This window comes from Haliotis asinina, chromosome 7, assembly GCF_037392515.1.
Source record: "Haliotis asinina isolate JCU_RB_2024 chromosome 7, JCU_Hal_asi_v2, whole genome shotgun sequence".
Lineage (NCBI taxonomy): Eukaryota > Metazoa > Mollusca > Gastropoda > Lepetellida > Haliotidae > Haliotis > Haliotis asinina.
Window position 1 is genome coordinate 20,976,287 of NC_090286.1, and position 16,632 is coordinate 20,992,918.

Below are 16,632 nucleotides of genomic sequence, written 5' to 3' on the forward strand. Positions count from 1 at the left end.
ATCTAAATGACCCTTCAGATATCTTGACACATATTTTTCGTGCCCACCTATCTCCATCTTAGCATGATGCTCCCAAGGGTGGGTCATATTCTGAGGTAACCTCTGTATTTCTCTGACCCACACAGCAATATAACATCTGACCAGTCCCGTTTGTATTCTTACTGTTCAAACAATTATGTTTCTAGTAGAGAATGTTATGATGGAAAATTTTGTATGGGTAATGAAGGATTTTCTTATCATCTGCTTGTTACATGGCCACACATACTAAAGATCTTCTGTTTCCTGATTGGCTGATGACAAAGTGGCCTTGACCTGACATCCTCAATTACACATAGTTATCTAAATTTTTTCATCAATGATTAAATAAGCAGTCTGAGAAAATATAATATTTTACCTTTTAAATATTTAAGAATTGATGTCAATATTAAGAAAGGTATGATACTTTATAGATCCCAACTTTTTTAATATATTATAATGTGACAATTTTGTTATGGATACTTGACTTGTTGAGCAAGAATGAAGTAGTACAGCACACAGCACTTTTTTCATATCCACAAAGTATGAAACCTTTCTTATTATTCATCAACTTCTAAATCCAAATCAAGCAAACAATGTCAATATATTCTGCATTCTGGGTGCTATAAACAGTTGCAACACTGTTCACTCTCTGTATGAAACTGAAATCACATATTCTTTCCCTTCATTAACCGTAATGTACTGAACAAAATTAAAAACTTGACATATGTTAAGTTGAATCCCACAAGATTGTGCATTGTTAAGAAAATAGATGTGTATCATACTGATATCATCCAGGTAACAAAACAAGAGTCATCAAAAGATGACAAATCCTCTGGCTCCCACAAACTTGACAGAACAAGTCATATGTTCATATGCCAGTTACTTTAAGTATAACATGATGAAACAAATTTCTGTCTCATATGTCTTTGCATATAGAAGAGTAGTTCTTGAGCTCTCAAAACAATAACATGGAATTGTGATTCAATACTTTGTACATCTAATCAGGTACACATAAAATATCAAACTCAAACAAAAAAATACACATTTGAAAAATCCCTAACAGCAAGAAACAACCCAAGTACCACAAGGCAGCATTTGACAACCTGATCTTTGTGAGCACAGTTTCATGAAAAGAATACACTTTAGTTTTAGAGATTTGGTGTGGACAAACTTATCACAATGAACAGAGTCAAAGTCAAACTTGTTGCCAAGTGAACAGAAAACAAACTCACCTTCTTAGAATTTCTAAATAGCAAAAGACACAACCTCATCCCTTAGTTAATACATGTACCTGGTTTGTATGAAAAGTGTCTCAAGGTTTTTGAGATGAGCTTCACCACCATTACACTGCTCTTTCAAACTTGGATTAACTTCATGGTAACATCTTGCCCTCTATGATATACAAACACAGTTTTCACATCAGTCACCAAGACCAAGCTCAAACAGTCAAAATGTCATTGATATGCGTATGGCACAACCATAACATAGAAAGAATTATTCCCCTCATAATTATAACAAATAACGTTTGTGTCAAGTTTATAATTTTGTTCAGTATATATTGAAGTCTGTTCTTGAATACCTCCTACTTATATTGATATGTTTCACTTGAACTAACGATGAACATTGTTTGAGAACATGCAAATATACTTAATGCCATAAGTATTTCACCAATCTAAATAGACTATAAGATTACCAGTTCATACACACCATGGGTTTGTTGTGTTCCAGATTTTCAAATATTCAATGTTTCTTGTTTATCCGCCTGGTGTATATAATGCCTAACTCTCTTCAAATGACACATGTGTTACGAGCGTGCATTTTCTGTATATTTTGTTATTAATTAAGTAATAATTATCATTGGGTCACAACATTTAGTGTTTTGAATAATAATTATGATGGGTCACATTTCGTATAATAGATGGTCAGCATTTTTAAGATTTTCGTAGCAGGCTGTCCGGAAATTATCTGCCCTTGGTTTTCTATGTGTTACTGACGGGAGACTGCTAGATATTACTAGCGATGGTCGTATGTGCCCGAACTTTCGGGAAATGACTGAGTATATATATAATGCCAGTTGCCGAGTTGGAGGGGGGAGACACATTCATATTCACATCTGGAGTATATACATCATTGCCAACAAATCTGTCAACGTTTGATCTACATTAACCACTGTCAGACCAATCGCTGTGTTACATTTCGCATGACTGTTTCTCTCTCGCACTAAGACTTTGGTGAGTTTGCCATATTATATTCTGTGACCCATGCCTTAGATTTTGTCTCATTTGTATTGTATTTGAAATCAGTATTGTGAAATTGACTTGTGATCTTGTATAACTTGCTCTGTTTGCCAAATAATACAAAATTTGAATGTTTATTGACTTGTCTTTGTTCTGTTTTGGTGGTTCACATGGTGTTTCTTACATCGTTTGTCATGGCAAATTTTTAATCGTAACACATGAGACATGAAGCAGTGGATGTAGAGTAAATGATGTTTCCTGAAATATGTATTGACACCAGACATAAACAAAACATTTCACTTTGTTCAAGGATTCAATATTATTTCTCATTATTATTCAACAAAGTTATTTCTGGGCTGTCTGAAACTCATCATGGTGAAACAAACATGACAGGGGGAATATATCTGTGTGTAAGCAACATCAATGTGTTTATTACTTGGTGGTTGGCAAAAATGGATTGTCATTGAAGCAAACATGTGGTTCATTTAATCTGACAGGATACTTCAATGCTTCTTCAACATAATATCAATGGTAGTACTCTAGTTAGCCATTTCTGATTTTCCAGATATTGACAACATGTCACTATTAGGTTTTAAATGATATATGTATGAAATATGTTACACTGATTTTTCTCCCTGTTGGTTTATGGGACTTGCTTCCCTTGTCTGTGTCCTGTGATAACTAGAGACTGCATGTACAAGCCCTGAAGCCAGACCAGGATGTGTATAATAAGTTGTGATGGTATAACCATATTTCCATCTACAAAGACAATGATCACAACAACCTGGATCCACCTGAGAACTTCATATGTTGATCAACATCAAAGTAATGCCCTTATTTCAATTCTGTGATTGACTTATTGATTTTACAATGACTGACATTTCAATCATCAATTCTGTATAGAAGTATGGCCTGACTGACTATAACACTAATTTCTAAAATCATTCAGTGTGGGTACCGAGAGAGTCCAGGCATCTATAAAACATAATACTAAGTACCCTTACATTTGTGAGTGTCACTAACCACAGAAGTAAATGTGTGCAAATAATCTCTAGACCATCCATATATCCCCTAACCCCAATCTCTGAATCCACAAATACAGCTGTTATGCACTTTATAACTCTTCCCAATATATCAACACTCCACACTGATCTCCTACCTCATGTGGTTTATCTGTGTACACAAGTGAAAGTGATCAATGATAGATAGCGTCCATCTGTCAGAGACTACACTCATTTCATCAAGTAGTTATCTACAATTTAATAAAAGTTAAGAGTATTCAGTAGTTTAGTAGAAACTGTCAGATATCACCATTACTCACCTGCCGACCACCATCTTTGTCCTAATGTCCACCACCTTGATATTGACGAAGTGATCAATTGAATTGACTATAATCAAATGCAGACTGCAGAACCAAAACAGGTGAGGATGAACTTTATAATGTTTGACAAAATAAGCACAAAAACAAACTACTTCAACACTGAACACTTTTCATTACTAATAGCATCTTGTTGGAGAAGAACATAGTGCAGTCTGGAAAGTGATTCTTGATAAATTTTCTTTACTCATGGTCATAAGGCTTCAACGGTAAATTATGATATAAGAAAGGACATTATAAGATTGCAAGAGATCTGTGATCTTTCATAATGAATTTGTTTTCTTATTATGTATGTACTAAAATCTGCTTAAATGACAGACAAAATATGTGTACAAATTGTGACTTGAATTAACCAAGTACGATACTCAGTAATAATTAGTTCAAGTAACAAGTTTAACAATTTTACCTACTATGATGATTAGTTAGAATTGTTATCTATTGTCCTGATGACCCAGAGAAAATGTTGCCACTCTTTGTCTCTGGTGAACTGCTTTGTAATGAATGGGTCATTTGAAATTCACTCTTTACATGAATTATTTCCAAATAACACATCTATAATAGGAGTAGGCCCTTGGATGATGGTGTTTGTACCTACACCAAAATGTTGCATTCATTGCAACAAAGAAGTCATAACTTCAAAACATATCTCTCAAACAGATTTACACCCTATCCACTACAACCTCACCATGTCCCCAATCCCCAGTTAGTCTGGTTCTGCTGTACCTCCCTGTAATGGTCTCTGGGACAAGGGACAGGTTAATTCAATACAATCAAGGCCGTATTGAAAAGGCGGATTGAAAGCAATTTATCAAGATCTTGTCTGCTTTCTTATAGGTAGCCTAACTGGTGAAGCATGTAGTGTGCGGCAGGTATGCATAGCAGCTCCGTCGACTACTCTCTCTGATATAGAGGCCAGATCTCAAGGTTGTATGGTTATTGGATGTAGTGTGACTTTGGGAGCAACTTACACCATCCACTGACAACACTTATCATGTACTGATGATACATATCTTCAAAACCAGACATCACATTTCTTCAAGGTATGACTATTAGTTACATATTTTTCAAACAAACAGATGATTTGATACATTAGTTTATAGATTTGGTTAAAAGAGACAAATGTCATGAATTCATAGCTTTTGTGCAGGTTTAACTTCTGCTGGTAAACTAACAAAGATTTCAGATATATGTCACATTAACTAACTTTGTATATTTATGCAATGGAATTGATTATATAATTGCTACGAATCTATTTTCAACTCTTGTAAGTACTGACTTTCAACAGTACTTAATGAGCAATTAAGGCTTTAATGCATGCGAATACTACTTTAGAGATTTCAAGTTGTATTTTCTAATATTTGACCATGAACAAATTTTCAACCATAACCAGTTTTCATGTCAATAAACACAGTACAAACATAGGTTTGTGCACTTAACCATCGAAAAGAGTGAAAAATGGCATCTGTCTGAACATTTCTGAAGACTATCTTACAATATTTTAAAGTTTTCTCAAACTAAATATTTTTCAAGGTCAAAATGGACCTATCCCATTCTTTCAAGTTGACAGTTCTTGAAGTGAATGCTGACTCAGACCAATATTGAAAGGAGCATGAAACAAAACAAATCTAAAGTAATGCCAGAAATGCTTGGAAAATGCTTTTTGGTAAGTATTCGATAGTGGCTGATATTTCAGATTCAAAACTCATACGTGATCATTCATACCATCTCAACCGAATATGGCATATCATGATGTACCATTCCCTAATCATAATGATTACTCTTAAAATATTGAAAAAATTCCATAGTAGAAAAACTTCTAAGAAACAAACAATACTGTGACCCACCTGGCAGGCAGACAGGGTGACAGAGTTCATTTGATGCATGGACAGTGCATGGCTGGGACCATCTCAAAATATCAAGTGTCAGTACCTCTACAGGTGCGAGTCAGCTGACGTTAATGCCATCCCACAGACGGTATTCGTATTCGATTTTGAGAACATGGTCTGCAGCCTTTTGCCACACTTTTGGGGTAATTCTTGCAAAAGAAGCACGCACAGGCTCTTCAATGTCTGAGAGCTTGAATGTGGTATTATTGCGAGCAATAAAATTCTTACAGTTACCCCAGATCAGTGCGATAGGATTGAGCTCACAGTGCCTCATAGAACTATGTGGCCTTGTTTTGTAGTTAGTTTGTCAGTGATGTACTGAATTGGCTTTGTATGCTGTCAGACTTTTTCCATGAGCTGGGGCTTTGTTTTTGATTGCTTGCAATGCATGTGACAGGGAGTGAGAGAAAAAAACACAAATGAGCCTTGAGATTGCTCATGGTCGGTGTGATGGTACCAGAGACACGCAGGTTATGGTAACTGGTGTTACCCAAAATGATAACACTTGGTTCGTCCAGCTGCAGTAAAAGCTGCTGTTCAAAACAAATTGTACTGATTGTACTTCAGATATATCCAGTCATATATTGCCACTGCAGTGTTTATGCCTGAAGTGAAGATTCCATGGGTGAACAAGATAATCTATGTGATCTGAATTAAGACTTCTTTTTTTTTAATTATTTTGAATATAACTACTGCAAGAGTTTCATCTATTTAACTTTCTGATGTTCAAAAAAAAAAAAAACATGTTACAATCATTTATGTTATTTAATTAGTTGAGGCTATATGAATAATTATAGTCTGTATTTCAAAACCATGGTTTGTACTTAGAATATTTACAAATGTTGTTAAAACATCAAAATTTCCTCTTGTGAAGTCACCCTTCAAGTGGACTTTTGTCATCCAAGCTTTCATATGTAACTAGGCAGAGTTGTACCTGTTTAACTCATACTCAGCAATCAATGACAAACACTGTAACTACACATAACCAAAGTACTGTGCTTCATTTCATTCTTCCTCAATACTTCTCCACGAAAGACAATACCTTGGTACTATCACCTATATTTTGTCAAAGCCTTGGTAAAGTGTGAACTGTGTTTGAGTTTCAGCTCCGACATAATCTACTACTTCCATCCATGCAAAATGTTGCTGCATTCATTACTGACAGATTTGAGGTCCTAGTATTATTTGCAACATCATATTTCAATAAACACAGCATGTGAGGAAGCGCATGAGGTTTGTCAGCCATGTGACAGTGTGTCAAACATCTTGATCTTTATAATGATGTTCCCCACTTTGAGAAAACCCATCACCACGGTTATGGTACTAACAAGAACCACTCACTAACAGACTGATGTGATATCCTGTGAAATATTTTGCTTCTAAAATCATTCCTCTTGAAATTATCAGGTCATTTCAGTCATGTGCAGGGGAATCAGTAACAAGGTTCAGTAAGCAGGTTTATTGCACACAATATTCAGAACCATGTCTCTTATCACACCTTGTCCTTTTGACAATATGGAAGTGAGTGAGAGAGTTTAGTTTTACACCACTTTTAGCAATATTCCCGCAATATCACGATGGAGACACCTGAAATCGACTTCGTACATTTTGCCCATGTGGGAATCGAAACTGTGTCTTCTTCCTCCCCCAAGTTAGAGGTGTTCACTTGAGTGAGATCAAGATTTGTTTTAACACTATGATTCTTCACACTTACAACAAATATTGCAGAAAATTTACATTTTACCAGCTAACCATGAAAGTCACATGGCCATTGACTTTAACAGGCTGAATGAAACAGGGACAATAGTAATAGAGGTGTCTGTCAAAACGATGACCTTCGTACATGTCATTTAAATAATATGAATAACTGTGTGAGAAGAAGACCAAAAAGACCTGATGATCATGACTGCCACAGCAATAAGCATGGTACATGAATATGAATGGTTTCAGCTGAGACATCAGAATACAGCATGTTTGTATTTTACATACTGAAAATGAGCATTATTAAACATTTATGAAACACTCGACCAGCACAAAATACCAAATGAGAATTAATTGAATATCATATTTCCTGTAATTAGTGCCTGAGCATTTATTTTTTCAATGGAATTCCAGAGCTAGCGCTTACTAGAGACATGCCTCATTTGTACATATGGGCTCTAATTAGCTGTTTAAAGTTCACATGCAACCAAAAGTCAAATATAATTACTTGTCACCTGTTCATGACATATAAAATGCATTGGTGATTGTCAAAAATACAAATAAACAAAATCATAAGCATATAATCACAAATCAAAAGTGTGGTATATTGTACTTAGGTTTACCTCCCTTGAAACGAACAGCAGCGATACTGAACACAGTATGGGTGTGCATTCATGTGTAACGACGCCTTGTTCATTTGCCGATACACTTAGCCAGCTCTTTGTTTATGGCTTATGAGCCTGATAGGTATTAATTTCAAATTGCAGTAATTGAAGTTGTGCATTGCATATTGCTGGTTGACTAAATTCAGAACTTCAAACCACAGGTTGCCCATTGAAACAGGACGCTGGTACGGCACCAAACGGTGTAATAGAACCTGCCATCTTTGTGCATCTTCGACGTCTGTCTGTGACGAACTTCACTTTTTATTATACTGCCCAGCACTCAATACCTTCAGACATCAATTTCTTCCTCAATATTTCTGTAAGCATCCCAGTACTGAAAAATTTGTGTATCTAATGAAATGTGACTATCCACCACTTAACTGTAACATTGCCAAATTTATCAAAACTGGGCTTTGCTCTATGTTTTAAGTAATTTTATGTATGAAATTGCTGTATGTTCTCTGTGTCACGATATGTGATTTTTGAGAATAAAATTTCTGTTCTGTTCTGTTCTGTCATTAGCAGACGGGCAGGCAGGCAGGCAGACATATAGAAAGAAACATTGAGTTTTCCTGGTTTCACCAATCAACACGCTTTTTTTTTATGTAACGAGCAGATCATTTGCTTGTTTATGTACACAACCAAGATTAGACTACTGCTCACGACCTCATAATCTGGGTTGGCATATTGTTTCAAGCTCCGCAAACCCACTCAAAACGCATGCATTATGAGCGCAGCAATAGCTGTTGAAACCACTTTTTCCCCCATGCTGGGGGAAAATTAGCGAATTGTTTGAAATATGATTTCGCAGGCTCTTTTTCATCACGTTTTTCTTTCAACTTTATTGGTTGAATTGGCATTTGTGATCATTTGTTTCAGTAAGTGCGTACTGAAAGGTATCAGAATCTGCAAAGTTGTGTTTTACGTTGCATGTGACCTTTAACTTTGGGTGCCTATCAGCAGAAATATGGTACGTTAGAGACACCACTGGCAGCACTAGAGCGTGCAGCTTCATCCAGCACCATTTAAGACTTACGTCTGCTGGAATTGATGCAGAGTGAGAAATTTGGTCTAGTAGACTCAAAAATGTTTGGCACAGACAGGGATAATGCATATCAGCAAACTGTTTCCGGCTCATAAGTTGTGGCTGAAGACAACATGTTGAAATTATGATGTAACTAGTTTAATAGAGCAATGAACACAAAAGAATTAAGCAGACCAGAATTTTAAGTGCAAATCTTAAAACAATTGCTCGAATAAGCTTCATGGATTTGTGTAGAAAATATAAATGTTAAGAAGACAAACATACAATACACTAAATGACAAGTTTAGAATTCACTGCCATAACTAAAATCCATTTTGTAAAACCCATGACTTTAGAGGAAAGAAAACAATCTTCAAATAACTGAATTTTGACTGGTAAATTGTATACTAGTACTTGCAGTAGTGTGTTCACATAGTTGCAGACATTAAGTGTCGTGAAAGTCAGTTAAAGTTCAGTATATCATATGTTATATTTCAGATTACACTTTCTTAGTAAATTACAGATTCTAGTACTTATATGCTTTTGTTGAGTTGAGTCTCACTTTCTAAATGGCATTGTGTATTCTTAGCTTTTGGTTCCTGACTGTATGGGGTCAAATTCAGGGTGGGACTCATCACCGTCTATCAGAGTATACACACAGACAGAAAAGTCAACTGCCTTTTTCCTTGAAGTAGTCAAATGAAGGCATTAGCAATACATATGTAAAGATGGCAATATATTCACGACAGTTTGGCAGCAGTAAACTATGTTCAAATTCACATTTCTGCCAGACTATATAACACACACTTGTATATTCATGGATTATTGTGTAGATAGTATATATGCATTTGTACCACTGACTCTATGTACATGTATAAAATGACTACACATCCTTTGAAAGCTGTACAAGGCTGTAGTATGTATTACTTGCCTCTAGTAACCTCATACATTGTTTGACAGCTGCAAAATTTGGGTTCACTAATTCTCTATTTGTAATACTTTAAGACAGGCCCCTGCCTATAGGCTGGGTCAAAACCAGACATTTACAATTGCTTTGAGTGACTGTTTGGGTTGACTGATATGTGACAGTGACGTGATATTGTAACACAATAATAGTGTGATAAACATTTCAGTTTGTATAACATTGGTTTTTAATTCTGAAAGGAACTTTTCTTCTCTTAAACACATCAAAACTCAAAAATAACTTTGTTCTGTGTATGATGCACGTGGAAAGAAAACATTTTGATAGGTGTGATATGGACCCATGAAGATCTGGGCTAGAATTGATCTTCAGCAACCCATGCTTGTCATGAGAGATGACTAGCCTGATCAGGTGGTCAGATCTGCTGATTTGATTGGTACATGTCATTGTATCCCAATTGTGTAGATGGATGGTCTTGCTGTTGATCGCTGGATTGTCTGCTCCAGATTCAATCTGGCAGAAAACTTAACTTACTCACTACTAAGTAAGTCTGAAATGTCGGTTGTTGCCAGGAAACAACAATCATTATCACTGATAACAAAACCATAATGCAATCCTTATGTTACACAGAGGGCATGCGGACAAGTCTGTGATTAATTTTGTAACGGTATTTGTATGGCCAAGCAGGAGCTTTGGTGCCATTAATCTTAGCAGTTCTCACTAAGCAAATATTTTGAGGGACATGGGGCCAGAACAGGGCTACAGGAACCTATGCTTGTTGCACAAGACAACTGAATGGAGAGGGTGGTCAGACCCCGTGGCTGACTGTCACCACAAACACATGGACGGGTGCTCAAAAAGACTGGATTGTTAGCCTCTGACTTGATTAATTACAGGAAGCTACAATATAATTACAATGCTACTGTTAGAAGTGTTTCACAACCAACATGATAAGGACACACTTATTTCTGCTTCATTCAGATGGGCGGGTGCAACTTCTTCTATTATAATCATTATCAATGATCATTGTTAGCGAAACGGGCCATAGCAAGTGCACTTTAAAGTTGTCAAATGTCAGTAACAAATGCAATAAGTCTGTGGGTACAATCATGAAGATTTTACTCGCACTTCTTTCAATCACACACACGGGGAGATGAAGGTCATGGATTTTTAACAGAAATTTCTTTACACAGATTTTCAAACCAGCCAATGTATGATTAAATAACCATTCTTACCCCATATTTCATCAATTAACCATTGTTACTCAGTGTCCATATTGTAATCAAAAAGTTACAATAACCTGTTGAGATGCTTTACATAACACTGGGTAATCCAGTCAGACATCAGCCAGAGTAAACTGTTAGATAAACACATTCCGCCATCCTTCCATATCAGTGGCAACATCCAACCAATCACTGACTGTCACAATTTCACAAAAAAATTTCAAACGTATTTTGTACAAACATCTGTAATCAACAGTATTGTAAACAGGGTATTGCAAACGTTTCCAGATGCACGTAAACCTATTGGAAGCCACTCACAGTAACTGCATGGTGCAGAAACAGTATATATTGTAGTGTATTGTTCTATTTACATCTCATGTTTGTGTCTTCTTCCCAGTAACTGTGTCATGTCGTAGATGTGAAGTTCAATCCATCATCTCATATTCCAAGAAGTATTATAGGAGTGATCTGATTGTTTCATACTATTGTCACCTGATGAAGGAGTAAGCATTAACTCCGAAACGTTGTGTTCTCATATAAAGAAGTTGATATCCATAAAATCCTCATTCTTATGCATTTCACTTATAAATGCCCTTCAAAGACTATTGTTAGCTGACCAGTGGTGTTTATTACCAACCCATGTCAAAGGTCAAGGGTGGCATTAAGACAAAATCAGATTGCACCTGTCACTCGATATATACTGAAGGAAACAAATAAAGCAACACCACTTCATGGCAGTGATCCTGTAATCATTCTTAGGTTTCCTCTCACAGTACTATTCAAAGCTGGTGATAAAAATTGGAAAATAAGAGAGGAACTCTTGAATTTTCCAGTATCTGTTTCTCTCAGTAGATACAATTATGCTCAATGTTTGATTTGGGTATTTCCTCCCAATGTCTGGTGTCCCTGGCCATGGTATTGCTTGAATTTTGCTAATGAAAATGTTAAAACTCACTCACTCACTCACAAATAAAGTATCATGTGTGGAGACAGTTATTCAATCACTGGTTTCCAGCTGTTGTTTGCGTTCATTGAAAAGCTGCATTTTGCAGTTTGAGGTTATTCATACCCCATGGCATACCTTGTTTCCATACTTTAACAACAGATGCATGGATCCATACATGTAGTCTTCTTCATTGTCATCATCTTGGCATAATCTACTACTTATATGCTCTCTTAACAATTCCAGACTTGAATTAGAATCAAAAGTTACACTTTCCAACATGAAGCTAAACCCTACAGAGTTTGTGAATGTCTGGCCACTGGCATAGTCATCTGGTGCACTAAGGTTCCTGGAAAGGTTGATAGTGTACCAACTTTGTTCATCAACATTTGTAAGCCAATGTCGTACTAAATACTAGCACTCACCATATGAAGATCAATATTGAGTAAGATGGCGGCATTATTCTGTGCAGGCCCGTAGTCTGTTGAAGCCTCTGTTCTCCGTCCCCAGCCAGAGCGGAACTGGAGGTTAGCATCATTTGCGTCCTTCACATGAACTGGTAGAGCTTTCTGTAGCAGCAAACAACAACTCACTGTCAGACAATGTGTGCCAGTAGCAGGATAGAAGCTTGTATGTTATAATTAAGGGAGGGTGGGTATTGCAGAGGATTTTCGTACTGTGATATGTATTGCAATATATTGCAAAAAGATGGATCTTCAAAGCAAAAAAACACAACAAAATCACTATGCTTGAATAAAACATTTCAATTATGACAAAGTAAAAATGTAAATGATATTTGGCACAAAAGAAAAAGGAAAGGAACAATTTAAAAACTGGAAATATTCAAAGATTTTCAAATGTTACGAAGTTTTCCAAATGCATGTGAAAATACTGGTTTTTGAAAAGTGTATCGCAATATGTCTGAATCTGTGAGTACCAGTGAACCGGTTATATAGTGCAGTCCTAATTATGTGCTACCTTACTAACAACACTAAGATAGAACCACAAGGTTCTGTAGCTCACCTGAATCATAGACAAAAAATGGCACAAATTTCAAAGTCAGATTAGAATTCCGCAAGCACTTTTAACAGAAATGACAACTTGGAAAGGTCATACTAAGTTTCGGTCTTGTACCATCAGCAAGAATGTCAAAGATAATGAAAATATCATATGAAAGTTGACAGATAGACAGATGTCCTGACAACACCTAAACCCCAACTCTGCCATGAACTCATTTGAGGAACATGTGTTAAATGTATTAGTTAAAGTTCCTTCCCTTCATCCATGCATGTTAATGCCTGCCTGCACTAGGCTCTCCATAAAATCATCAGAGAATAACCAATATTTATGCTGCCCTGATTATTGTACAAAGGATGTTCTGAATACACTCAAGTAATATGACAGATGTACAGCTATCACTTACTCGGACATGGATGCCCTTGTCTGCAGACTCTGTGATGTCTGAGAACACAGGGTGACCCTGGGGAACCTCCAGCAGCTTCTTGACCATTTCATTATAGATCTCGTACATCTGGATGTACACTTTGGGGTTTTTGCGCTTGGTCTTTGTATCTGACTTGAAAGTGTCTGAAATAGTAGGGATATATGTCACATAATTCTGTTTGTTATCATGTTTTATTGCATGAACTGGTGCTTCCCATCTTACATGATCTTGTCCCTTTCAACCCATTACTTATGTGAACTTCATACAGGAATTGGTCATTTGTAACTCATTTTTTCTATGAATTATTTCCACAAGTAAAATCAAAGTGAAAGTTTTTTTCATACAAACAAGACAATATATGTGTAAGGCCAACATCAATCACTCCCAAATACCATGCTTTTTGGAAAACAAAAATGTCAGTAATGGCTGTGAGAAGTGTCGAATGACATTATGCTTGAAGAGCAAGGGTTATATCAAGGCTAAGAAGGGAAGCACATATGTTTAGCCACAATACTTTAACAAAGGTACAAAGTTTCTTCACATTTGAATCACAAGTGAGCTCAATTTGCAGGATGATATCGTTTTTGTTTCAGCAGCCCACCTTCCTTGAGTTTGGCGAAAAGGTAGTCGAAGACCATCTGCACTAGTCCCGCCCTGGCACTGCTCTCCCCTGCCATGGTGTACGACTTGCCTGACCCACTCTCCCCTGTCACCAGCAGGCACACGTTGAAGCCTGACATTAGCATCTCCAGCAATAGTTCCACTGTGTTCCGGAAGATGTCATATGTGGTAGAATCCCTCATGAAAAGGTTCTGGAAACTACAAAATTGAGACCATCTTTTCAGCTTGGCTGATAGTGGATACTTATCTAAATAAAGCATATTCTAGAAATACTTCCAAACTATTTTGGCCACTTTTAAATAAATGATCATAAATTGACAGAAGTGGCGTGAGATCAAGGTTTTACACAACGTATGAACAGGCATCCAGTATACAAAATATTAGAGAATGGATGCAGAAAACCCTACATATCACTTCTGGAGAAACACAAAAAAATACCTACAGCACAATAAAAGTGGTGATCTGTGTCTATTGTTTCATCTATCAGGCATGATAACTGTCCAAATGACCTCTGATAGTCCATTCCAGACTCTGAAGTCATTATTTGAACGTACAATACACAACACTGTTTCAGTACCTCACAGGACTGTCACATTACTGACGAGGACCTGTAAAATGTATTGATCATGGAGGGGCCCCTCGAGATGCACTTTAGTAAGTTATGGTAAAACCCTGCGTAAGCCTTATTTCAAAATTACTTCTGGTATCATAAGGTATGGTGCTGTGATTAATCCCAACACTACACACATTGAACTGATATTATCATGAAAGAAATTTAAATGGAAAATGCATAGTTTTAAAAAAAGGTAAGTATTTACTGGAAGAAATGTCCTCCTGGTGCTGTCAACCTCTGTGTTCCTTCAACTGATAAGTTTTCCTTCCCTTCCCCTGGGACAAGGGGACGGATACGCCCACTGACTTCAATGTTCATGGCTCCCTGTAGATGTTGAAACTGGGATGACAAAAAAATACTGTCATCATACAGGAAATATGATTTAGTGTGTGTTAGTGTGTTAGTGTGTGTTAGTGTGTGTTAGTGTGTGTGTGTGAGTGTGAGTGTTAGTGTGTGTGCGTGAGTGTATGTGCACAAAATCATAGATTATAAATGGTCCTAATGTTTAAGGCATTTGCACTTGTGTTGTTTAATTTTACATCACTTGTTCAAAAGCTCAGTCTTGAACAACTGATCATCAAATGATAATTGTTGATAATCATAGAAACGAAAAAAAGCTTTCTGTAATTTATTAATGAAAAGATAATTTACTACAGTTGTGTGCTATTCGTTGTATAGTTATCTCATCGAAATGTTAAGAGTTCTATATTCATCATTTTCTCATCAAATAAAAATTAAAATATTAATAATTCAGATCTGGATAAAATGCTCCTGAGATTACACAGAGGATGGCTTTCCTCATGTATTGTATTGTTTTTGTTTTTGCGTCATTTACAGATACGCTGATATGTAACAGATACCTTGCAATAAAGAAACCACACAAAACCAATATTCGGTGTGTCATTTGTTTACATCGCGACGCGCCATTACACAGGAAGCGCCTGGAATGCTGAAGAGTGTTCAAAGGGGACAGCACTCTGCATCTGCTAAGCTCAACAAATAATATGCCGCTGTGATTCAGTGGGATTAGTTCGAACCGCGAAACTACCTGTTTTATCAGGAGGGTGGGAATTAAAATTTGACATTCCCAAGACACATCTTTCGGGGACACTCGTGAAACAGGACTTTGTACAGAAGATGGGTTTTTAAGGAAAATACACTAAAGACAACAAATAGCACTAGTGAAGAGTTGTGCAGACGGATTCCGATGGCAAACATTTTTAGCGTTGACACCGGCATGAAAGAACATAAAACAACTTCTACAGCCTAGGCAGACACCAAATCAGATCACAAGTGAAAATTCCTCACCCATCAAATCAAGTTCAACGAATTCCAAGTCCAATCAACCCAAAGTCATAACTTCACAAAAAGAATACTTCATACAGACGGCCTCAGCGCGACCTAGTACATGCTGTCTGTCACACAGATTCTGCTGAATGCTACACCAAAATGAATAAAAACAAAATACGAAAATTGAAATTAAAAGAGACCCAAGTTATACCAAGAATGTCAGGCTATAACCTTGCTCAGGAACGAACCCATCAATATCCACATAGAAGAACGACATGCCATTCATCTGCAGCTGGTATATAATCCTGCTCTATGCCATGTGCCTTTTAATATGAGAAAAAGAGATACATCGTTTCAGGTTGTCCATACTGGTGTCTCATTGCAATTGGTCATCCAAGATAGCACACTTGGCAGCTAATGGTATGATGTCCGCCATTCTTTGAAAAATATAATTTAGTTAGCCAATTTAATGAGCAATCAATCAACGTATTGGCGGTTGATCTTTTGAAGGAAGGATGTTGTTTTATACACAGGTAGTTTAAGACAGGGTGTAATCAGTACATATTAGTAAATTTACATAATTTTATATAAACTCTACCTTTTGACAAATCCGCTGTCCAAAATAAACGTGTTATTGGTTAATCCTTTTTTTCTTTTTTTATTTTGT

General features: G+C 36.6%; 1 protein-coding gene across 1 annotated transcript in view; it reads right to left on the minus strand.

The window, feature by feature from the left end:
- The window catches only part of LOC137290621 (coiled-coil domain-containing protein 78-like), a 34,232-nt gene extending 18,613 nt beyond the window's left edge, over positions 1–15,619 (minus strand). The window contains exons 1-5 of the mRNA XM_067821684.1: positions 15,536–15,619; positions 14,881–15,014; positions 14,043–14,260; positions 13,421–13,584; positions 12,423–12,566 (exon numbers count right to left, since the gene is read on the minus strand). Of these exons, the coding sequence (XP_067677785.1) occupies positions 12,423–12,566; positions 13,421–13,584; positions 14,043–14,260; positions 14,881–14,993 (639 nt within the window). The 5' untranslated portion in view covers positions 14,994–15,014; positions 15,536–15,619. The remainder of the gene's footprint in view (positions 1–12,422; positions 12,567–13,420; positions 13,585–14,042; positions 14,261–14,880; positions 15,015–15,535) is intronic.
- Between the last annotated feature and the right edge of the window lie 1,013 nt (positions 15,620–16,632).